This window comes from Plutella xylostella, chromosome 6 (assembly GCF_932276165.1).
Source record: "Plutella xylostella chromosome 6, ilPluXylo3.1, whole genome shotgun sequence".
Classification (NCBI taxonomy): domain Eukaryota; kingdom Metazoa; phylum Arthropoda; class Insecta; order Lepidoptera; family Plutellidae; genus Plutella; species Plutella xylostella.
Genome location: NC_063986.1, coordinates 4,545,090 through 4,569,742, shown reverse-complemented (window position 1 = coordinate 4,569,742; position 24,653 = coordinate 4,545,090). Strand labels below are relative to the sequence as shown.

At 34.3% G+C, this 24,653-nt stretch overlaps 2 protein-coding genes and 1 long non-coding RNA gene across 3 annotated transcripts; all 3 read right to left on the bottom strand.

The window, feature by feature from the left end:
• Positions 1–9,105: 9,105 nt before the first annotated feature.
• Positions 9,106–10,829, bottom strand: LOC125488643. The gene is made up of 3 exons (XR_007266375.1): positions 10,368–10,829; positions 10,039–10,279; positions 9,106–9,936 (listed from the first exon to the last, which is right to left on the bottom strand). It is a non-coding gene; the product is annotated as an uncharacterized LOC125488643 (long non-coding RNA).
• A 2,563-nt stretch (positions 10,830–13,392) lies between these two features.
• Positions 13,393–19,505, bottom strand: LOC125488665. Its single transcript, XM_048621817.1, has 7 exons — positions 19,430–19,505; positions 15,466–18,958; positions 15,050–15,258; positions 14,111–14,722; positions 13,901–14,013; positions 13,572–13,805; positions 13,393–13,480 (listed from the first exon to the last, which is right to left on the bottom strand). Exons 2-7 carry the CDS (start codon positions 18,227–18,229, stop codon positions 13,393–13,395), a joined length of 4,020 nt encoding a protein of 1,339 aa, XP_048477774.1. The 5' UTR covers positions 18,230–18,958; positions 19,430–19,505.
• A 38-nt stretch (positions 19,506–19,543) lies between these two features.
• Positions 19,544–24,070, bottom strand: LOC125488544. Its single transcript, XM_048621676.1, has 3 exons — positions 23,867–24,070; positions 23,429–23,602; positions 19,544–22,957 (listed from the first exon to the last, which is right to left on the bottom strand). Coding segments are annotated over exons 1-3 (573 nt in total). The 5' UTR covers positions 23,869–24,070; the 3' UTR covers positions 19,544–22,560.
• Positions 24,071–24,653: the final 583 nt, after the last annotated feature.

Genomic DNA, 24,653 nt, shown 5'->3' with positions numbered 1-24,653 from the left:
GGGGAAGAGATGATAGGCAAAACACAGTATTATCATCATCAGCCAATAATCATCAACTGCTGTGGAACTACTTTCCTTAGGAATCTCCTAAGGGATACTAAATTTATGTAGGTACGTAAAGGTAAATTGTACTTTATGTGCACCCCTGGGGCATTTGTTCCAGACCCTGCTATGGTAGGTAGATACGGACATATCACAGTCTGCGAACTAAGTACAAAGACCCCGATAAATCGCCTTAGGCTTAATAATGCTCCGCTTAGGAACCAACTCAAGTAGATATTTATTGCAACTGGCACAGATCTGGGCTTAGTTTGGGAACATTTAGGGTACCTACTAGGTAGTAAATTTATATTAATTGTTAAAATATGTATACTTACATACTTACGTGCTCCTAAGTTATATTATATTGATGGGAAATGGTCGTTGTGGCGTAACGGATAAGGATTCCGTCTTCCTCACTGAGAGAGTCTGTGAATCCTGGCCTGTGCCAATGAATTCTTTTCAATTAGGTACTTACCATATTTTATTAAGAAGCGCATGATCACGACCCATCACGTCCCCACTGCTGGGGCACGGGTCTCCTTCCAATGAAGGAAGGGTTTTAGGCCTAGTCCACCACAACACAAGCAAGCTTGGGCTGAAAGAGTTGTCGGGGTGGGCAATAAAGAGTGAGAGAGAAGTGCATAGGTACTACCTATCTACAAATGAATAAAACGTTGATCTAGTTGAGGAAATCAACGTAAACAGGCTATAAAGGAGGTCATAAATTAGCTACCACTTAATCGGCTCGAGTACCAGTGTGGACTGGTATCACTCGCATTGTATAATGTAAGCTTCAAATTTGAGTCTTTCTACTCATGAAATAAAATCTTTCCAAGACTAAAGTACCTACCTTGTGCCTGCAACTGTGACAAGAATATTCATCTAAACACTTACCATTCCAGATTAACTCCAACTACCCTCGATTTAAGGACGGTGAAAAATCCGATTTGTTATAAGCTTGGTAAGTCCTCCACTGTATTACTCAGTAATAAAGCGTAGACCTAAAGCGTAATCAGGTCGTTTCAGTAACAAGGACGAGATTCGAATACTGAATTAGCTTTCACAGTGGAAAACATGGCTGGGAAACTGATTTACGAGCAAGTAAGTTTATTGGATATTTTCAGATTCAGTTTTATTGTTCAATAAATAAAAGTAGGTACTTATGTAAGTACTTAAGGGTCGGCAATAGGGAATCGAGGGTTGGCATTGTCATAGAATTATATAGTAAATGATGCTCTACAGCCTTGAAAAAAATCACACAGGTAGCCGAAGAGTCTAGCTAGGTGCTGAATCATTCGAATTTAAGTAAATGCTTATGGATAACTGTAAATTAATTTCAGAAAACCCGTAAATCACACTCCCGTATTGTAACAACTGTGTCGTAATTATCAAGAATTTTCATATGATTCTTATCAAATTATAATGATAAATGCTTGGACTAGGCGCTAAATACCTTGTTTTTAAATAAACACACACCTATTTTGTGTAAATTAATAACAAACTCGGGCAATTTTTTTCCCTCAAATCTTCATACAAATATCTATGGCGGCTTTCTGTGTTATAAAATCATAAACACAAGCGACGTTTGACTCAGTCGGCCGCTGGCCTCCAAAGAAGGGTCACGTCGGTTTAGGCAGCACTGACAGCTCGCGATCTTTTCGTGTACAGATACAAAATCACTGCACATTGGTTGTCATTGCACTTTTTCAACTTTTATGACACCAACATAATTTGATTTGAAATTGAGGAAGCATAATTCTTACACTATATTCAATACATTAAATTAAATTATATAGTGGGCAATGTTCTCGCGTGACATTACAGTCTCGTAAAGGTCCGATGAGGAGCAGGAATATAGCCAATGGATCTAAGTGATGACAATACGTAGGAACATTAGGTTAGGATTCATCAAAAACACAGTCTCATGGTGCTGGTTGAGGAATGGTCTCGTGAGGATCTGATGAGGGCAGTAACAAGGTGGTGACTGAATTTTATTTCAAAGATGTTAATAGCTAAAAGCATCGAGTTTGGCCTATTAAGTATGTTTTTCAGAGAGACAGAAAGATATTTTAGGTTTCCTCTGGATTAGTTAGGTTTACTGGGTTTACTAAATTCATTCGTAACGTAAAATTGATAATGACGGAATTTCTTCTATAGACAGTAGTGACTAAAAATAGCAATGATAGATGGCGTAATTTGCAGAAGTACCTATCTAGTCACCCTGTCACGGGGTGACTTCGGTTGGTAACTCAGAAAAAATACTATATGTTATTGCATCAATAATAAAAAAATCAAGAAAATATTCAAAGTTTCCATCCTCGCACACAAATCACAAACTCATGCCCTGTTCTAGGAGCAGGGTCTACCCTAGTGCATTTTCATGACCACTTTTCGGTTCTATCTTTTTTGGCCCAAGATTTATTTGCCTAATCTCGTATTGCATAGTAACGTTTGGTCAAAGTCTCGTTTCGCCGAAAATCGTATGGCATAAATCTCGATTAGTAAAAAGTTATTTCGCATTATCTTGTTTAGCCTAATAATGGTATGGCCAAATCTTGAATAGCCTAATAATAGGTTTATACAAAGTAATAATATTAGTAGTGTAATATTGGGCATTCTAGATCACTCTCAGTCGCTGCGCTCCTTCGCTCGCTTCGCTCGCCGTGATCTAGAATGCCCAATCGGTTTTCTTCGCGCCATCTGAAACGTCTGATCATCAAATCGTATAGGTTAACTTATTGGATTGTACCTACTGTTTAAATAACAACGCATGATAAATTGGATTTCATTCCATGGTGCACATTTGCATACAAGTGATCAAATTATGTGTAAAAATCACTGTCAAACATGAAATTCGTTAAACAACCTTATAATTTTCAGGTAGACAAAATATGTTTATCTTTAAATGATGTAGGTCAAATAAGGAGACATGGAAATTACTTACCTAACACGATTCGTTGTTTAATTTGCGGTCCATCAAATTGCGGGAAAACAAATCTTATGATAGGACTTCTTTTGCATGAAAAAGGAATTCATTATCATAATCTCTATATTTATTCAAAGACTTTATTTCAACCTAAGTACCAGTTCTTATTTAATGTTTTAAAATTAGTTACTGAAGTTAATGTGCATAAATATACTGAAAATAATGAGATTGATAGTCCCCGAGATGCTGAAATGGATTCCGTCATAGTGTTCGATGACGTTGCTTGTGAAAATCAGACTAATATACGCGATTACTTTTCTATGGGTAGACACAAAAGAATTGATTGTTTTTATTTAAATCAGACGTATAGTAAAATTCCCAAGCAACTGATTAGAGACAATGCTAATCTTATTATTTTATTTAGACAAGATGACGTAAATCTAAAGCACGTTTATGATGAACATGTTAATACCGATATGAATTGGTCGCAATTTAGAGAGATGTGTACTCAAATATGGAGTAAACCATATAATTATTTAGTAATAAATAAAGATTGCGACAAAAATCATGGTCGATACAGAATGAATTTTGATACATTTGTTTTGTTTGATTACATCCAACATAATATATAATAATAATTCACATATCAATAATCTTATTTAACATTTATTTATGGTGTTGAATACTAGTCTCCAATGGTAATAGTATAGCTATGGAAAAATCATTAAAAGAACAGATTGTTAAATCTGCAGAAGCTGTTAAGAAGAAAGTTAAATTCATAAAGGAGTTAAAATCAGAGAATGATAATATTATAGAATCTGTTTTTAAACCAATAACTTCACCTTTAAATAAAATTGCAAATAATACGGAAAGTTCTTTTATAAAAGATGACATTTATATCAAAAATGACATCGATATGGGAAATTCAAGATTTGATAAAAAGTATGATGACCAAACCACTAACGATTCAGATGATGATCGTAATAATGATGATGACTCAGAATCAGAATGCACTAAAAGTGATTTTTCAAATAATACCTTTCAATCAATCAGCTCCCCTCGGGAATCTTCGTCATGGTCAATGTCTTCAGAAATGTTTCAAGATATCCCATTTGGCATAAGAAAAGAACAAGGTAAATGTATGATGGGTTCTGTGAAAGTTTCCGTTTCTCCAGAAACAGTCACGCTATCAGGACAAGCATATAAAAGAACCGATGGTTTAAATGAACTTTTATTTAAAAAAGTACCTAACCTCAATCTAGTAACCGAAAATGATAAGAAAATATACAAAGTCATGCTGTTAGAGACTAACGCCCATCGTAGAGATTACAGCCCATCTAAACCTATAAAAAGCAATAAAGGTAAAAAATATTTACAAATAATCAAACCGCTATTTACACTACAAAAAAATATAGAGGCAAAGGGAGCGGGATTACATGAACCAATGTTGAAAAAAATGAAAAATAGTGTTACCAAATCAACAGATTTGGTATACTGGGATGACCCTAACGAATTAGTTGAAAGACTTAAATTGCTAATAGCATCGCAAGACGCTGGTAACACAGGAGTTAATAATGAAATTATAGCCATAATTGAAGAACTCCGTGAAACTGGGTATATAAATTAATATATCCCAAAAATGATATTAGATGGCAGAAAATATTTGATTGCGGTGGTTCTCAAAATGACAATAGATAAATTCGGGCATCATGTGCACAGACAGACTAAAACGATTGATACAAATATTTTTTTAATGAAATCTGAGGACGGTTCATTTGATATTCAATCATCGAAATTAATAGGACTAAGGACTCCTACATCTGAGGACGAAGCGGTAAATAAGCAGTATGTAGATGAAATATTTGAACGATATAACTCAAAACACGAAGAAATTCAATCAGAATTGCATAAAATTAAAATACTCTTAAAAGTTGTTATAAGTAAGATTCAACAATGATTAAAAAAACAATCGTGGATGAAATTCATAAAACAGCAAGAAAAAATTTTGATCGTCAACATGTTGTTTTAAAGGGAATTGATGATTTATGGCAAGGTGATTTAATTGATATACATAAATACTATAAAGTGAACAAAGGTTATAAATTTATTTTAGTCATTATTGATGCTTTTTCTAAGTTTGCGTGGGTGGTTGCATTGAAATCCAAAAATCAATTAGACGTAGCGAAAGCTTTTCAAAATATCCTTCAAAGTGGACGTGTACCTAAAAATTTACAAACTGATCTTGGAACGGAATTTTACAATTCAGTTTTTAAAAGACTTTGTGAATCTAACGGTATAAATCATTACTCAACATATTCAACAAAAAAGGCATCTATTGTTGAAAGATTAATAAGAACACTTAAAGGTAAACTTTATAAACATTTTAGTTACATCGGGAATTATAAGTGGGTTGGAAAACCAATAGAAACTGTTATTCATTCATACAATAATAATATTCATCGCATAACCAAATTTAAGCCATCGGAAGTTAATACTTCCAATGAAAGAGAAGTCATGGATAACATTTTGAAATCCAGAAAAAAAAGCTTAAAAAATGAAAATAAATTTAAACTTGGCGATAATGTTCGTATAAGTAAATACAAAAGTATATTTAACAAAGGTTACTTTCCCAATTGGTCTACCGAGATTTTTAAAGTTATAAAAGTTAATAATACCATGCCCGTTACATATTTGTTAGAAGATCAAAGACAAAATAAAGTGTTAGGATGTTTCTATGAACAAGAATTACAGAAAACTATGTATCCTGATATATACTTAGTTGAAAAAATTATAAAAAAATGTGGAAATAAATTATACGTAAAATGGTTAGGTCTTAGTGAAAAAGACAATTCATGGATTAATAAAAAAAAAATTGTTTAAACAATTACATCTATCATAAGCATACATATAAATTGAAACCAATAATACATTTTATTATTACTTATTTTGCTATGAAAGGAAGAGGTCTTGTTAATAATTTAATTAATAATTTACCATTTGAACTACATTTACCTGGTTATAATTATTGTGGTCCAGGAACCAGACTACAAGAGCGCCTTTTAAGAGGTGATCGCGGTATTAACGGGCTAGATGAGGCGTGCAAAAGTCATGATATAGCATACTCAAATTATTCCGATTTACAAAGTAGACACAACGCAGACTTAGAATTAATAAAAATGGCAAAAAGAAGAATGCAATCAAAACATGCAAGTAAAGGAGAGAAAATATCATCGTGGCTTGTAAAAAATATAATGAAAAGTAAGGTAAAAGCGGGTGCAGGTTTAAAAAAATTCAAGTCAGCAGTCGCGAAAATTGGTAGACATTTGAAAAAAATTAAACCAAAGAGCAATAAGGATGCAATAAAAATTGCATATCTAACAGCAAAAAAATTTATTTCGGGAGATAAGAAACTCTATTTACCTCGCTTAATACCAGTCCCTAAAACTGGAGGAATTCTACCACTTATACCAATTTTTGCTGGATTATCAGCACTTGGCGCAATTGCTGGTGGAGCTTCAGGTATAGCTAAAGCTGTTAACGATTATAAAGATTCAAAGAAAAAATTTATGGAATCTGAGCGACACAATAAAGTGATGGAAGCTATTGCCATTGGTAAGGGATTATACATTAAACCCTATTCGCATAAGAAAGGGAGTGGGTTATGTATACATTCTTCAAAAAACTAATAAAAGGGCTACCCAAGCGACCTTTAACTAATATAGATATAATTGAATTTACTCGTAATATACCTTATTTTAGAGGTGTTTTCATGAGAGATGAATTACCAAAAAAACCAAATAAATTTGAGTGTGCTATTGTTAACTTAGATAGCTCTCAAAACGAAGGAACTCATTGGGTAGCCTATGCTAAAATAGGTAATTACTGCGAATACTTTGACAGTTTCGGTAATCTGAAGCCTCCATTGGAGCTCACAAATTATTTAAATGGTTTGGATATTTACTATAACTATAATAGATATCAGTCATTTGAAACAACAAATTGCGGACATTTAAGTATAATGTTTTTAAAATATTTTTGGAAAAAGCATGCATATAAAAGAGAATAAATTGGCTGACAGTGTCATTTTCAATATGTCTTTCACTCTATCGGTAACAGGGTGTGAATCTATTCTGACAACTAATTACACACCACCTTTGCAACTAAACGCAGAATATGAATGTGGATTACTTTACTTTTCTACATTCAACTCTATACCAAATGTAGATCACAAAAATAATAAATTTTATATTGGAGATGAAGTTATTGAAATACCTGAAGGTTCATATGAACTTGAAGATATCAGCAATTTTTTGGAATCGCACGTAAAAGATACTTCATTTCAATTGGTATGCAATAATAATACTCTTAGCACAAAAATCTATTGTTCAAAAGATATTCACTTTGAAAAAGAGAATTCAATTGGTAATATCCTCGGTTTCGATAAAATAACACTCGAGGCATATAAACATCACGAGTCTCATTTACCTATAAGCATTTTACCAACAACCATCATAAGAGTCGAATGTGATATTGTTAGTGGTTCATATGTAAACGGTAAACCAAGTCACATACTTTATGAGTTTGCACCAAATGTCCCACCTGGTTTCAGAATAATTGAAATACCTAGAAATATAATTTATTTTCCTGTTAATCAAGGTTGTATTAACAGTGTAAACATAAAAATATTGGATTCAAATGATAATTTGGTAAATTTACGTAAAGAAGAAATTCAATTGTATTTGCATTTAAAGAAAAAATGATTAACTTCCATAAAACCAAACCAATTGTTCAAAAACAATCTAGTAGTAATTGTGGTGTTAAGAAGGTAAGATCTAAAAATAAAATAAAATTAACAAAAGAAAATATCAGATTTTTAAAATTAATAAAGCTGTTAAAATGAACATCTTAGACGTATCGGAGTCTTATGTTTTAGACAACAGTATTGAAAGTTATCAGATGCACTCGTATAAACCATATGTAACCAGTTTTAACCGGAATGATGAAATTCGAATACCGATTAACCAACAGGATTTGTATATTTTACCCTCGGCTAGCACACTTTACTTAGAAGGCACCGTTAATGTTTACAAGAAGGATACCAGTGAATTAATTGAGCCTGTTAAATTAACTAACAATGCATTACTCTTCCTATTTCAAGATATACGCTATGAACTCAATGGTGTTGAAATTGATAAGACTAAGAATGTTGGAATATCAACAACGATTAAATCCATTTTATCAATGAATAAAAATGAGTCTGAAATGTCAAAAGCTTGGGGTTGGGACATTAATGGGTCTAATGACATTAGTGTTAAAAGCTTTGCTGTTTCCATTCCACTCAATAAAATTCTAGGATTTGCAGAGGATTATAAAAAAATTATTATGAACTGTAAACATGAACTAATATTATTAAGAAGTAATACAAATTTAAATTCTTTGAAAGTTGGCGCTGAAGACTTTATCGACGATATCACTATTACCAATATTGTTTGGAGGGTTCCACATATCAAAGTATCAGACCGTGAAAGAATAAACCTTCTTAAGATTTTAGAGAAAGATAAAGCTATCAAATTGGTATTTCGAAATTGGGACATATATGAGTATCCTTTGCTTCCTAAAACTACTAAACACACTTGGTCAATAAAATCATCGTCACAAATTGAAAAACCTCGTTACGTAGTTATTGGTTTGCAAACAAACCGAAAAAACAATAAAAAAAAAGATGCTTCCAAGTTCGATCATTGCAATTTACGTAATGTTAAAGTATTCTTGAATTCAACATATTTTCCGTATGAAAATCTGAATGTATCCTTTGAAGAAGATAAGTATTCTTTATTATATGAAGAATATTCAAAGTTTCAACAGTCGTACTACGGCCATCGATCTGAACCCTTACTTAGTTTTCAAGAATTTAAGATTCACGCTCCTTTATTTGTAATTGATTGCTGTAGACAAAACGAAACATTAAAAAGTGGACCTGTTGACGTACGCATTGAATTGGAAAGTGAAAAAGAGCTACCTGATAATACATCTGCATATTGTTTCATACTAAATGATAGTATAATCGAATACAAACCACTTTCGAACATTGTAAAGAAAATATCATGAATAGTGATTGCCTTATTGTCGACATGCAAGGCTTTAAAGACTTGAGGAACCGATTCATTCTAAAGGAATTTGCTTTTGCAACTTCCGAACATACTCAGGTGTTTCTTTTGAAACCACCATTTACTTATAATGATTTGTATAGTGAAGAAAAAAAACAAGTTTCTTGGATTCAACGAAATCGAGGCATATATTGGAATGAAGGCTATATCGTATATGAAGAATTTAAAAAGTACATTAAACCTTTTTTAGAGAAACACCGGAACATTCTTGTTAAAGGATTAGAAAAGATTAGATGGATGGAGGAAATATGTAGTAATTGTAATATAATCGAACTAGGAGAAAAAGGGTGTCCAAATTTTACTACTTTATATAATTCATTTTTGAATAGTACTGTAAACTATAACTGTGCCTATCATAAAAAATATTGTGCTCTAAAAAATGTAATTTCTTTAAGGAAATGGTTTATAGAAAATAATATGATTGTTTTTTTTTAAAATGACTTTATACTATTTATTGTTTAACTAGATTTAAGGATTATGAAAAATAAAAGCAAAAATTATGTAATTTTGGTTTTTTATTTTATTAATTTTTAATAAGTTCATACACAAGTAAAGTACTTAGGTACCTAATATTTTATCATTTAAACATCAAGGTTAATTTCTTTCAATGCACAGTGCCATATGTAGTACAGTATGTGGTGCTCTAAATAAGTATGTAAGTAATTAAATATTTAGTTTATTATAACATAATCCCTAACAAAGCCAAAACATAATACAGATTTATTTACTATACGAACTTAATTTTAATAACATTTCAAATGCACAAAGGAATGTTCATTGTTCAACGACTATGTCCTGTACCTGAAAAAGGAAATACTAGATATTAATTTTTATACAGAATTTATAAGACACCTTAAAAATAAACAAAAGAAAGAATATTTACTATTGTAAATAGCTACTCACCTTATTTCACTCAAGATGCGTGCTGGTCAGCATTTTCTCCAAGTTTTGTTCCAATTTGATTTATTAATTTTACAGCAAACTCCAATATAGTATCGTAATCTTCATTTACCAAATATTGTGTTTTTATTACTGTTTTCACTTCAGCTATGTTTGATGTTTGTACAATTTTACATATTTCCATTTTCACTACATATTTAGGATTTCCAAGATTTTTGGTTGCAATATAATTCACTAGAGAAATCTGGAACAAAAACATAAATAAATTAAATAGGTATTAAGATATATGTAGAGAACATACTGTGTTACTGTAGTATAGATAACTGACTCACCTCATCTGAAGACATATTTTTCTGTTTGTTTTTCTACACAACCGCAAGGAAAGGAGAATATTAGCTTAATGATTATTTGGTCATGTAATGGAATGTGCATCACTAAGGAATTTATGTACACTGTTTCAATTGAAATATTACTAATGTGTGGGATTCTTAGAAATTACATTGACATCAGCAGATATCATGTTGAAACACTTTAATCTCAGCACAAAATTTATGTACGATTTAAATGTATTTTTTTATTAACTATCTACCTAATATTTTCTTATTCGTATATGTATAATAAGAAATATTCTTGATTTTTATCCTATTTTCCGTACGTTCCATACATCATCATGAACTCATGGTGTAAATTAAACACAATCATATTAAATATTAACTTTATTTATTATATTATAAGGTAAAAATAACTTTACCTTAGCTTTAACTTATACTACTTACTTATCTTATTGGTTAGTATTACATAGGTACCTACAATTGAAAACGTAAAAAGCATTTAGTGAAATAATCAATACACAGTGTCACAAGTTCCATTTCCACAAGAGATAAACTATCAGCATAATAATATAAAACACTAGAAATATTTTCTATCGGTATATAACATTTTTCAAAAATACATTCAATCTTCAAAATAAATTTATATGCTTTTATGCGTTCATAGTGTAACATCTTAAGTCTCGCGTCTACACAGTGCGCAAACAATTTTAAAGCATCTACCAGTAAAATTACAAATTCATCTGAACAACGTTTATCACAGTGTAGAAAAGTATAAAAGGGAAAATTAAAATACTGTTTATTGTTACATAGTTGTTTCTCTTTAATTGATTTATAAATTTTTTGCCACTCAGAATAACACATAAATAATGATTCATTTTCATTTCGAAACTGAAGTTGTGGATAAAAATCAGCGTCTTCTGACAGACAAGTGATGATAGTAATACTATTTGGATGAACATAATGTGATATCAATATACCAGTCATTCTCGATAATTCAAATAATGGAATAATGTCCCCTAGACAATGTTGATATTTTATCTTTTAGAATAAATTTTTTATCATCATCATGGGACAACACAATTTTTTTTACTTCTTGAGTAAAAATTTGATGCTTCAATGATTTAAAAAGTATTTGTTTTTTTCGCAATTGTATTTTACCAAGCAAAACATTATTATAATCATTTAGACATAAATCTTTTACCACGCATTTCTTAGCGCCTTTTGCTTTCTTTATTTCAGCGTCCTCAGTCTTAATACAATACAGTTTCGAACGTAATCCAACAAATTCTGAAAGGATTTTTCCTCCTAGTTCATCTTTAAATAATCCAGGAACTTTTTTATTTAACTGTGGTACATTGTAAGTATTATCAATTGAATAATTACTGGTGTCAAAATATTCTAGAAAATTATATTTTACATCTGAATAAAAGTCGTCCGTTTTAATCGAGTAAAGAAGACTATCTGTATCGGTATAACACAATCTTAGTCTTTCACCGTAAAATGGTTTCAAAATAGAATAATGAAAAGTGTATAAATGACTTTTAGATATTTCCAACACCGAAAACCCAATATAAATTGGTTTATCTAATATAACTCTCTCTGGTTTCATTTGAACAGCTACAAAATTTTCTGTAAATATAGTGCAATTTTTAAAATTAGGTCTTGATATTGATCTATCCGCGGTGTAGTTTTTTTTTGTTTTATTGCAGTTATCCGACCATTTAGTAACTAACTTGATGTCAATTCTTCTTTCGGTATCTTCTAAAGTCTTTCCGAAAATGCTATTGTTAAGGAGCTTAAATAAATCTTGTTCAAAAGAAGATTTAGCTTTTTGTCTAAGATTAGTATTTAGATCCATATAGTCCTTAAGATATGCCCCTTGTTTAAATTTATTATTATTATTATAAATTCTTTATTGCACATAAAAAAAACATTGTACAAAGGCGAACTTAATGCTAGTAGCATTCTCTACCAGTTAACCTTTGGTGATGTCGAGAAAGTGGTTGGTAGTGCGATAGGCTGAGGGAGAGAAGTTTATCTACTTAAAACAAGACACAGAGATATACTTACTTATACATAATAACTATACAAATTATATACCTACATATATAAATATATTCCTACATTATATTATAATATACCTAATACATACTAATAATAATAATACAAAATATACTAAACTAACTATAATTTAATATCATCGTCATCAAATAAAACATAAGTATTTAAAATCAATTTTGTTGATCGTTCTGCACTTGGAGGTAGTGCTGACGAACTTTGGCCTTAAAGATGTCTATAGATTTTGTCTGCCGTATATTTAGCGGTAAACTGTTCCACAAGCGAACCGCTGTCACAGTGAAAGAATCCGAATACCCTGCCGCATTATGCTCTGGGGTACGAAAGAGAAGATTTCGACTTGACCGTTGAGGACGGTCAGAGAAGTCGAAGAACGTGAAGCGTTCTGTTAAGTAGGATGGGGCACAAGGATTATAAACTATACTATGAATGAGGGATAAAATATGGGCATTCCTTCGGTGACGGATATTGAGCCACTTGAGTTTGTTTCGAAATTCGGAGACGTGATCATACTTACGCAGGCCAAAGATATAGCGAATGCACAAGTTGAGGAGACGCTCAAGTTTGTCAAGTAGCTCTTCTGTGAGGTCAGGATAGCACACATCTGCATAATCAATAATAGGAAGCAACAGGGAGTTGACTAACGTAACTTTGGTCGAGTATGGCAGGAAATTCTGTAGGCGCTTAAGCCCATGCATAGATGCATGGATCTTGCGGCTGATTTCAGACACTTGTAGCTCCCATGACAAAGTGCTCTTTATGTGGAGACCAAGATTTTTGACGCTAGCACAGTATGGTAAGCTAATCCCATCAAATATAACTGGCGGTAATGGTTCAGCAAGCCTTGCCAGGTGAAATCTGCCGCCTATAAACATGACTTGTGTTTTTGAGGGATTAACAAGGATACCGAATTGATCTGTCCAGGTTTTGACAGCTTCAAGATCAGCAGTCATCCTGTTGATAGCTTCAGGGACTTCATCGGGACCACATGTAACATAAAGTTGAAGGTCGTCGGCGTATAGGTGATAGGAGCTGAACTTAAGAACGGACACAAGAGTGTTAATGAAGACAGAGAAAAGGATAGGGGAAAGGACACCACCTTGCGGGACGCCGGCAGTGACATCACACCAGTCAGATTCAATGCCATCGGACCGGATGCGCTGTCGGCGACCACACAGATATGAGGTAAACCACTCGGCTACTGAACCTGATATGTTGAGGGAACGGAGTATGGACAGGAGGATATCGTGATCTACGCAGTTGAAAGCATTGCTGAAGTCAAGGAGTGTCAGGAGAGTTAATTGGCGATCGTCCACAGCCTTACGAAAGTCATCAGTTATTTTTATGAGAGCAGAGCAGGTGCTGTGGGATGGACGAAATCCCGACTGATAGGGGTTAAGGAGATTATTGTACGAGAGGAAATTCGAGAACTGTCGCATCACTACACGTTCAAGCACCTTGGAAAGAAATGGTAGGATAGATATAGGACGGTAGTGCTTAAACTCGACAGGAACAGGTATTTTGGGAACAGGAACCATGAAAGCCAGTTTCCAGAGGAGCGGAAACTTGCCTGAGGATAGGGAGAAGTTTATGATAAAGGTAATGGGATATAGGATGAATGAAAGAATTGGGAGCAACATGTCACGACCTATACCATCACTGCCTACCGCCTTGCTGGGGATGGAAAGTATAATCCTTTTGATGTCAAATTCAGTAACCGGAGCGAAGTAGAAGGGAGTAGAAGGTGGAATAGGAAGAGCTTGAATACTTCTGATGGTGAGAGCTTTGGTATGAGGATCAAGGATGTGGGGAGGGGATGAAAAGTGACGATTGAGACCGTCCTTGTCAACTGCCAGTGGTAGGTCTTTCCTACACTTTCCAAAACCCAGGGAGTGCAGAAATTGCCACAGGTTTTTTGACGAGCAGTTTTCGACTGACGCGTGGATATGACGACGCTTTGCATTGCGAATCATTTGATTGCATCGGTTACGCGCGTGTTTGAAGTTGTTCCAATTAGCCTCCGATGGATCCTTTTTATGTCTACGGCGCAGTGCGTCCCGATATGCCATCTGCTTGCGTATCGCAGCTGTCAGCCATGGGGCTGGGGGCCGCTTCATACGGACTGGGTGGAGAGGCGCATGACGATCAAGTAGGTCGGTGACGAGGCTGTTGAAGCACTTGACCATACCATCGATATTGTCAATGCGCTCTATTTGTGACCAGTCCGTGCTAGCAGCGTCATGAGCCAGTTTTTCGCAATCCATACTCGCAAAGCTACGCTGAAATATGATTTTAGGTTTAGGTTTAGGAATTTTCAGCTTATATGAGGCAAAGATTAGATCATGGTGAGAGAAGCCAGAGGCAGTGAACTGACCGTGGGAAGCAATCCGATCCTTGTTCGAAGTTAATATGTGATCTATGAGGGTGTGGGAGTTATTTACATGGTGAGTGGGATCTAACTTGGGAATATGGAGATTTAGAGAAGTAACTAAAGTGAGGAGCTTGCGGGTACGAATATTATCCTGCAGAAGGCAGGTGTTAAAATCACCCATTAGGATCGCATGTTCATAGTTTGGCAGATGTGTGTCTAGCAATTGTTCAAGTGCGTCAAAGTAGTCGGAGTTGGGAGGAGCGTAGACAACACCCAGCAGAAACTTAACCGTATTGAAGTTAAGTTCAAGCAGGATGAACTCCATGCCTTTACTGTACTTAGGGGGAGAAGTTTCCAGTATTCGGTATTTTATATCGGCACGGAGATAAATCGCGACCCCTCCACAACCCTTCTCCAGTCTATCATTTCTTATGAGGACATATCCTGGCAATGAGAAAGAGGTAGTTGGAAGTGAGGGTTTTAGAAAGGATTCCGACACTAAGCACGCATGAATACAATTGCTGGTGAAAGTGGAGAGAAGTTCAGAGTAATGCGAAGGAATGCTTTGAGCATTAATGTGGCAGAGATTCAGATTCTTAGGAAATGGTGAGAAAGTGTTGTGAAGAAGATCACTTAGGTGAATACAATCACTGCTAGATACATCTGAAAGCGTATCAATCGAGTCCAAAGAGTAGAACAAATCAGAGTTAATCGATAGATCCATAATAGGAAATTTAATTACTTTATGGATTTTTTTCAGTACTAAACCATGTTTAATACAATTTTTCAAGTGTATGTAATGAATCACGTAATGAAATTTATCATATAAATTTGGAATTAATTTTTTTGACACTGAACCCGGTGGTGCAAACTTTTGTGCACAAAAGGGCAAATCATTGTGAGAGTCATGGAGATAATCTGGATATTCTAAATCAACCTCCAAAATATATCCATATGCGGCATCATCTGCTATATCTAATATGTTCAATCCATCTATTTCAAATTTACTTAACATTTTGAATCCTGAGTGAGGTAAACTTTGGCACATTGCATATCCGTATAGGTTATTACAATCAAGGTAAACTAAAAAGTTTGATGGAAGTTTTGGGTCATAACTATGTTGATACTTATTATTAGCTTTAGCGTGTCTGGTTGTACACAAACACACACCACCACGAATACCACTTTGAAGCATCCTAATAATTTCTAAGTCATGGATGAGCTCCAAATTAACTCGTGTTTTTAAAAGCATAGCGTCAAAACTATAGCTTGGTGAAGTCAAATAAAAAGCCGGATCTAACTTATAATTTTTTATACATGTTGTGCGAAAATTTTCAAAAACGTCTGCTAATAACAACACGTCTGTCTTTACATATAAATCTGTATATTCTCCTAAATTATTTATATTAAATGTGCACCATATATTTTTTGCATGTTTATAGTCATCGATTGATAACGATGAATTGTTTAACTTATTGAAAAATAATTCTTGCGGTGGAAGTTTTGTCTCATCATAGGCTGACCACGTGGTCATATAATCGTAGGGATAGACACCTTTTCGTCTAAGAAGATTGAACTCGGATTTATTTTTACAAATTTGATTTAAATGCTTAAACTGTTCATCAGCTAAAGTGTTTGAAAGCTTGTCCAAACTAGAAGGCAAAAAGCTAAAGGAATCAACAAATCTCACAGCAATATTTTCTGAATCTGTCATTTGAAATATTTTAGTAAACGATATGTAGTTTTCCTTGTTTCTTGCTATAACCTTAATTTTACCTGGAATAGATCCCAAATGTCGTATAAACAAGTGGCTATCGTACCCAGACAGATTGTGAAAAAATACAGGAATAAATTTAGGGAGTTTGTAGCGCAAATTACAATACGAATGCGCTGCTCCTCTGTATTTACCTGTTAAGTGACAGTGATCCCTCACTCGGTCTTCTACTAACGGTTTCTCACATATACAGCATTGATGTGATGTATCAAAATTTAATTGATCCGTGTCAGTCATTACCAGTGCTATAGGTCTAGAGAGGACTTTATAAATTTCTGTTATATCATTTTGAAGAAAACTTATAAACATATCGACACAATCTTTACCGCGATAAAACATTAATTTATTGAAATTATTATCGTATGAACAAGTTATGTAATAAGAAAAAGCACTCGGTATATGCTTGTGAGTAATTTGTGTATGATTCGAATCTGGTATTGTTGAACACGGCTCCAACAAAGTTTCAAAATCAGCATAAATAACAAAAGGCATTTTTTGTAAGCGTTCGTAGTGCTTAAACTCGAGTATTGCGCCTTCAGTCGGCAGAACTGTCGCGACGCCTCCACAACTATGCAAGGTCAATCGTTCCTCGGAATCAAAACATATCAAACACTCATCGCAAAAGTAAACTTTTCCATGGTGTTTGGTTAATTGCGAACGTAAGAGTTTATTCAAATCTTTTATTAAACAATAATGTAACGTATTCTTATTTTCAAGCAATAAAAGATTTACGTGAACCGCTTGGCGGGCACTTGACTTGTATAGCGGGCCAACAACATTACATTTTTTTAACCCATAAACGTTGACACTAATTTTATTATTTTTTTCAAATAATTTTATGTCGGTAAAGCTGACTGGAAATGTCATTCCATGCGTATTTAGAACGGTACAAAAATGTGGATATGATTTTGTTCGGTTTGCGTTACATTTCGCCGGAAAAAGAGCTGCCATTATGCACCAAAGAAAACAAAAACTATCATTATTGTTCACATTGATGCAAGCTTTCTTACTTTTTATGCTTTTTGGTAGATCAATAAAGCCAGACGCACGAAGAGGAATATATTTATTAATATTTACCTCTAAATAAAGTGTATCAAGCAATGACCACCCACTATCGCGTTCCTGGAACTCGTCAACTTTTTTTAGAATTACGTCGCACATCTCATTGAATATAGTTTTGAAATCATAATTGCTGTGGATGCACCTATTTTCAGTGGCAAAAGACTTAACCTCGGAAGTATCATTTTTAGGTAGATAAAAATTTGCAAATAGTTCAAAGTTAATTTTAACACTTTGATGCGTAGCAAGAGCCGCATTCAATAGTCGCTGAACTTTACCAGCGATGACACGCAAAAACGGTGCCGGCATTACAGGGTGGCTTTCAGGAGCACACACCTGCGCTTGCGCACGCCCGGGGCGAGCTGCGGGCACGGGGGCGGGATGTTTGGTTCTGCGGGAATCGTACACTCGATACGAAGCAATTCGTGAACGAAATGCTGAATTAATTTTTTCTATACACTCCTCCGCTTCAACTCGGGTATTATTTTTATGAGCTATGCTTTTTAAGTGAGCTGAAAAGGCTTTACTTTTTACTAATTGTTCGCACACTGAGCAGAAAATATTTTTACTGGGGTTAACCATTGTTGAATAAGTAAATAATTAACACTTTACTTATTAAGTTATATTATATTTTATTATATATTTTCAGTAAGATAAAGTAGTTAAAAATAAGGTATTTGGTATACCGCTATAACCTAGTTAGGAGCCGGTTTCAGAAAGCCTAAATAAAGTTAATCATCGATAAAAAATATTAGGTATCTGTAAAATATGTAAGGTAAAATTTAATTAATATTTAAATTAAATAAATTAGCAACGAACAATATTTAATAATTTAAACATATTTTGTAGTTTTTATTTTTAAAGACGATTAACTTTAATTCGATTTTCTGAAACATATACTATCCAACTAAGATTTACTTCTTATTCGGATAGTATATTGGCTCCTGTGTAAATCGGGTCTTCGCAACCCGAATGAAATCAATTATGTTAGTCCATTCCGGACTATCATAATCGAATTGATACTTAAGACTGGTGTACGCTTTGGTCCACCGGTCCCGTGGGGATATGTTTTTAATATCGCGAACTTCGTAAACACGAAGTTCGCAGAACAGGCTTCCGTCTAATTTTGCGGTTCGCCGCAACGACCCATCCCCAACTTTTCGGGTTAAGCTGCTCTCCAGCTCTTGAATCGGGTTGTTCAGTGCCGCTGCAGCCTCCGCCTCGTCATCCGACCCACCGAACAGCGCCGCCACAGTTGCTTTGCGACGATTGTATGTCGCCAGGTCAATTTTTTGTTTGCCCTTATTGATTCTGTAAAGAATATAAAAGTAATATCATTACTTACAAGTCGTCAATTAGTGTATACAATAATAATATACTAAGTACCTACTTAGGTACTTAGGCACTTTGGAATGTGTCTGTTACTCCATCACGCTAAACAATTGATCGGGTTCAGACAAAATTTGCACGAACGTGTTAACGCTCATAACAAAAGTGATACATAATGTAATATAACAGAACGTTAATAAGTTTATCGGGATATGTACGGAAAACTTTTTATAGCTTGGGGACAACAGCTAGTATGTAAATCCTACTAGTACAGTGTGGCCTCGCTGAATTATTTATTTTGGACGTTGTACTGTTTTTAATTCATGTGTCGTAAGAATTAAATTTGACAGTGTCAATCCCATTTAGGGTGGCACCAAACAAATAAATAAGAATATGATTAGGTACTACTTTTACTGTTTATTATTTAGTAGAACAATTATTGTTCGTACTTACGCTGCTCTACTTTCGGAAGCGGATTCGGAAGCTTTAGTCTTCCGCTTCCTTGAGCCGGATGGAGTTGGGGCGGGAGTAGAACAAATCAGAGTTAATCGATAGATCCATAATAGGAAATTTAATTACTTTATGGATTTTTTTCAGTACTAAACCATGTTTAATACAATTTTTCAAGTGTATGTAATGAATCACGTAATGAAATTTATCATATAAATTTGGAATTAATTTTTTTGACACTGAACCCGGTGGTGCAAACTTTTGTGCACAAAAGGGCAAATCATTGTGAGAGTCATGGAGATAATCTGGATATTCTAAATCAACCTCCAAAATATATCCATATGCGGCATCATCTGCTATATCTAATATGTTCAATCCATCTATTTCAAATTTACTTAACATTTTGAATCCTGAGTGAGGTAAACTTTGGCACATTGCATATCCGTATAGGTTATTACAATCAAGGTAAACTAAAAAGTTTGATGGAAGTTTTGGGTCATAACTATGTTGATACTTATTATTAGCTTTAGCGTGTCTGGTTGTACACAAACACACACCACCACGAATACCACTTTGAAGCATCCTAATAATTTCTAAGTCATGGATGAGCTCCAAATTAACTCGTGTTTTTAAAAGCATAGCGTCAAAACTATAGCTTGGTGAAGTCAAATAAAAAGCCGGATCTAACTTATAATTTTTTATACATGTTGTGCGAAAATTTTCAAAAACGTCTGCTAATAACAACACGTCTGTCTTTACATATAAATCTGTATATTCTCCTAAATTATTTATATTAAATGTGCACCATATATTTTTTGCATGTTTATAGTCATCGATTGATAACGATGAATTGTTTAACTTATTGAAAAATAATTCTTGCGGTGGAAGTTTTGTCTCATCATAGGCTGACCACGTGGTCATATAATCGTAGGGATAGACACCTTTTCGTCTAAGAAGATTGAACTCGGATTTATTTTTACAAATTTGATTTAAATGCTTAAACTGTTCATCAGCTAAAGTGTTTGAAAGCTTGTCCAAACTAGAAGGCAAAAAGCTAAAGGAATCAACAAATCTCACAGCAATATTTTCTGAATCTGTCATTTGAAATATTTTAGTAAACGATATGTAGTTTTCCTTGTTTCTTGCTATAACCTTAATTTTACCTGGAATAGATCCCAAATGTCGTATAAACAAGTGGCTATCGTACCCAGACAGATTGTGAAAAAATACAGGAATAAATTTAGGGAGTTTGTAGCGCAAATTACAATACGAATGCGCTGCTCCTCTGTATTTACCTGTTAAGTGACAGTGATCCCTCACTCGGTCTTCTACTAACGGTTTCTCACATATACAGCATTGATGTGATGTATCAAAATTTAATTGATCCGTGTCAGTCATTACCAGTGCTATAGGTCTAGAGAGGACTTTATAAATTTCTGTTATATCATTTTGAAGAAAACTTATAAACATATCGACACAATCTTTACCGCGATAAAACATTAATTTATTGAAATTATTATCGTATGAACAAGTTATGTAATAAGAAAAAGCACTCGGTATATGCTTGTGAGTAATTTGTGTATGATTCGAATCTGGTATTGTTGAACACGGCTCCAACAAAGTTTCAAAATCAGCATAAATAACAAAAGGCATTTTTTGTAAGCGTTCGTAGTGCTTAAACTCGAGTATTGCGCCTTCAGTCGGCAGAACTGTCGCGACGCCTCCACAACTATGCAAGGTCAATCGTTCCTCGGAATCAAAACATATCAAACACTCATCGCAAAAGTAAACTTTTCCATGGTGTTTGGTTAATTGCGAACGTAAGAGTTTATTCAAATCTTTTATTAAACAATAATGTAACGTATTCTTATTTTCAAGCAATAAAAGATTTACGTGAACCGCTTGGCGGGCACTTGACTTGTATAGCGGGCCAACAACATTACATTTTTTTAACCCATAAACGTTGACACTAATTTTATTATTTTTTTCAAATAATTTTATGTCGGTAAAGCTGACTGGAAATGTCATTCCATGCGTATTTAGAACGGTACAAAAATGTGGATATGATTTTGTTCGGTTTGCGTTACATTTCGCCGGAAAAAGAGCTGCCATTATGCACCAAAGAAAACAAAAACTATCATTATTGTTCACATTGATGCAAGCTTTCTTACTTTTTATGCTTTTTGGTAGATCAATAAAGCCAGACGCACGAAGAGGAATATATTTATTAATATTTACCTCTAAATAAAGTGTATCAAGCAATGACCACCCACTATCGCGTTCCTGGAACTCGTCAACTTTTTTTAGAATTACGTCGCACATCTCATTGAATATAGTTTTGAAATCATAATTGCTGTGGATGCACCTATTTTCAGTGGCAAAAGACTTAACCTCGGAAGTATCATTTTTAGGTAGATAAAAATTTGCAAATAGTTCAAAGTTAATTTTAACACTTTGATGCGTAGCAAGAGCCGCATTCAATAGTCGCTGAACTTTACCAGCGATGACACGCAAAAACGGTGCCGGCATTACAGGGTGGCTTTCAGGAGCACACACCTGCGCTTGCGCACGCCCGGGGCGAGCTGCGGGCACGGGGGCGGGATGTTTGGTTCTGCGGGAATCGTACACTCGATACGAAGCAATTCGTGAACGAAATGCTGAATTAATTTTTTCTATACACTCCTCCGCTTCAACTCGGGTATTATTTTTATGAGCTATGCTTTTTAAGTGAGCTGAAAAGGCTTTACTTTTTACTAATTGTTCGCACACTGAGCAGAAAATATTTTTACTGGGGTTAACCATTGTTGAATAAGTAAATAATTAACACTTTACTTATTAAGTTATATTATATTTTATTATATATTTTCAGTAAGATAAAGTAGTTAAAAATAAGGTATTTGGTATACCGCTATAACCTAGTTAGGAGCCGGTTTCAGAAAGCCTAAATAAAGTTAATCATCGATAAAAAATATTAGGTATCTGTAAAATATGTAAGGTAAAATTTAATTAATATTTAAATTAAATAAATTAGCAACGAACAATATTTAATAATTTAAACATATTTTGTAGTTTTTATTTTTAAAGACGATTAACTTTAATTCGATTTTCTGAAACATATACTATCCAACTAAGATTTACTTCTTATTCGGATAGTATATTGGCTCCTGTGTAAATCGGGTCTTCGCAACCCGAATGAAATCAATTATGTTAGTCCATTCCGGACTATCATAATCGAATTGATACTTAAGACTGGTGTACGCTTTGGTCCACCGGTCCCGTGGGGATATGTTTTTAATATCGCGAACTTCGTAAACACGAAGTTCGCAGAACAGGCTTCCGTCTAATTTTGCGGTTCGCCGCAACGACCCATCCCCAACTTTTCGGGTTAAGCTGCTCTCCAGCTCTTGAATCGGGTTGTTCAGTGCCGCTGCAGCCTCCGCCTCGTCATCCGACCCACCGAACAGCGCCGCCACAGTTGCTTTGCGACGATTGTATGTCGCCAGGTCAATTTTTTGTTTGCCCTTATTGATTCTGTAAAGAATATAAAAGTAATATCATTACTTACAAGTCGTCAATTAGTGTATACAATAATAATATACTAAGTACCTACTTAGGTACTTAGGCACTTTGGAATGTGTCTGTTACTCCATCACGCTAAACAATTGATCGGGTTCAGACAAAATTTGCACGAACGTGTTAACGCTCATAACAAAAGTGATACATAATGTAATATAACAGAACGTTAATAAGTTTATCGGGATATGTACGGAAAACTTTTTATAGCTTGGGGACAACAGCTAGTATGTAAATCCTACTAGTACAGTGTGGCCTCGCTGAATTATTTATTTTGGACGTTGTACTGTTTTTAATTCATGTGTCGTAAGAATTAAATTTGACAGTGTCAATCCCATTTAGGGTGGCACCAAACAAATAAATAAGAATATGATTAGGTACTACTTTTACTGTTTATTATTTAGTAGAACAATTATTGTTCGTACTTACGCTGCTCTACTTTCGGAAGCGGATTCGGAAGCTTTAGTCTTCCGCTTCCTTGAGCCGGATGGAGTTGGGGCGGGAGCAGTAGACGTGCTCGGCGCGGCGCTCAGCGCTGCAGGCTTCACGGGACGACGCCGTGGCAGTTCTTCCTCGGAAGAATAAAATCCCTCACCGTCAGACCTGCAATAAAGAAGAGACATCGTATTTACATTCAATCAAATCTTGAGTACTTATTGGTAGATCATAATAATAGGCTAACCACGTTAAAACCCGAAATTCAACTCTAAAAGTCTCAAAAACTTTTGAACTTCTTGACTTGAATAAAAATAAACGTACTAAAATTTGTTGACCGATGTGACAGACAGACAGCGGTTTCAAACACATATCACCCACTTTTTGCGTCAATGGTAAAAATCAGAGATTATGAAAATATAACTTACGTACATTTTTTCTCGTAACTGGTAGGTAATGGAGAGGGAAGACGTCGAGCACCGATCACTGTGCACTTCGCTGATGAAATATAATTTTTCTTTTGATTTCCGTCAAATTTAAATCAATCGATCGATATGATTATTTTCACTCACACAAAGAAAAGTTGATCATGTATACTGCAAGTTAGCATTTTACCAAAATTATGGGAAATGAAATGATGACTCTAATTAAGTTTCTTTTAAATTGTAATACGATATTTAGTCAACACTAGTAGTTCATTTGGATTTGCTTGTGATTGGATATAATTAATTTTATAAAATAATCATGTTTGTAATAAAAATGATGTACTTACCTATTTCTGATTATGTGCCAGTACAGTGTATTTGACCTATGGTAGCATAACGGATTAGCTCTATGCCTCTCATTCTAGAGGTTGTGGTTCGAATCCGGGCACACGCCCGAACCAAATTCAATCTTTTCAATGAATGAATTTAAGTTCACTGATAAAAAGTGGTACTACGGTGAAGGAAAACATCGTGAGGACACCTGCACAATGCAGTGCACATGTAGATCCTAGAGATGTGTACTCTAAGTACATTGTACACATTCTAAAACTGCGATACTGCTCGCGACCTATCATTTGAGTATACAAATGTACGGCTCTGAGTAACATGCATAATAGTTTATTTGAGATAAAACGAGGTATCTACTACTAGTATGATTTATCTCTTCTGAAATTGTACGATTCAAATTGCTGCATAAAAAACTTAGTTGTATTTCCGAAACAAGATTGTAATTC

Excerpts from the sequence above, each read along its gene's own strand:
- LOC125488665 (XM_048621817.1), bottom strand. The coding sequence starts at position 18,229 with ATGGTTAACCCCAGTAAAAATATTTTCTGCTCAGTGTGCGAACAATTA. Across the intron at positions 14,723-15,049 it reads CCAACTCCGACTACTTTGAC|CGTAGCTTTGCGAGTATGGA; the intron begins GCACTTGAACAA and ends ATCATATTTCAG. Across the intron at positions 13,806-13,900 it reads TCCTACCATTTCTTTCCAAG|CACCTGCTCTGCTCTCATAA; the intron begins GTGCTTGAACGT and ends TCCATCCCACAG.
- LOC125488544 (XM_048621676.1), bottom strand. Across the intron at positions 22,958-23,428 it reads GCTTCCGAAAGTAGAGCAGC|AATCAATAAGGGCAAACAAA; the intron begins GTAAGTACGAAC and ends TATTCTTTACAG.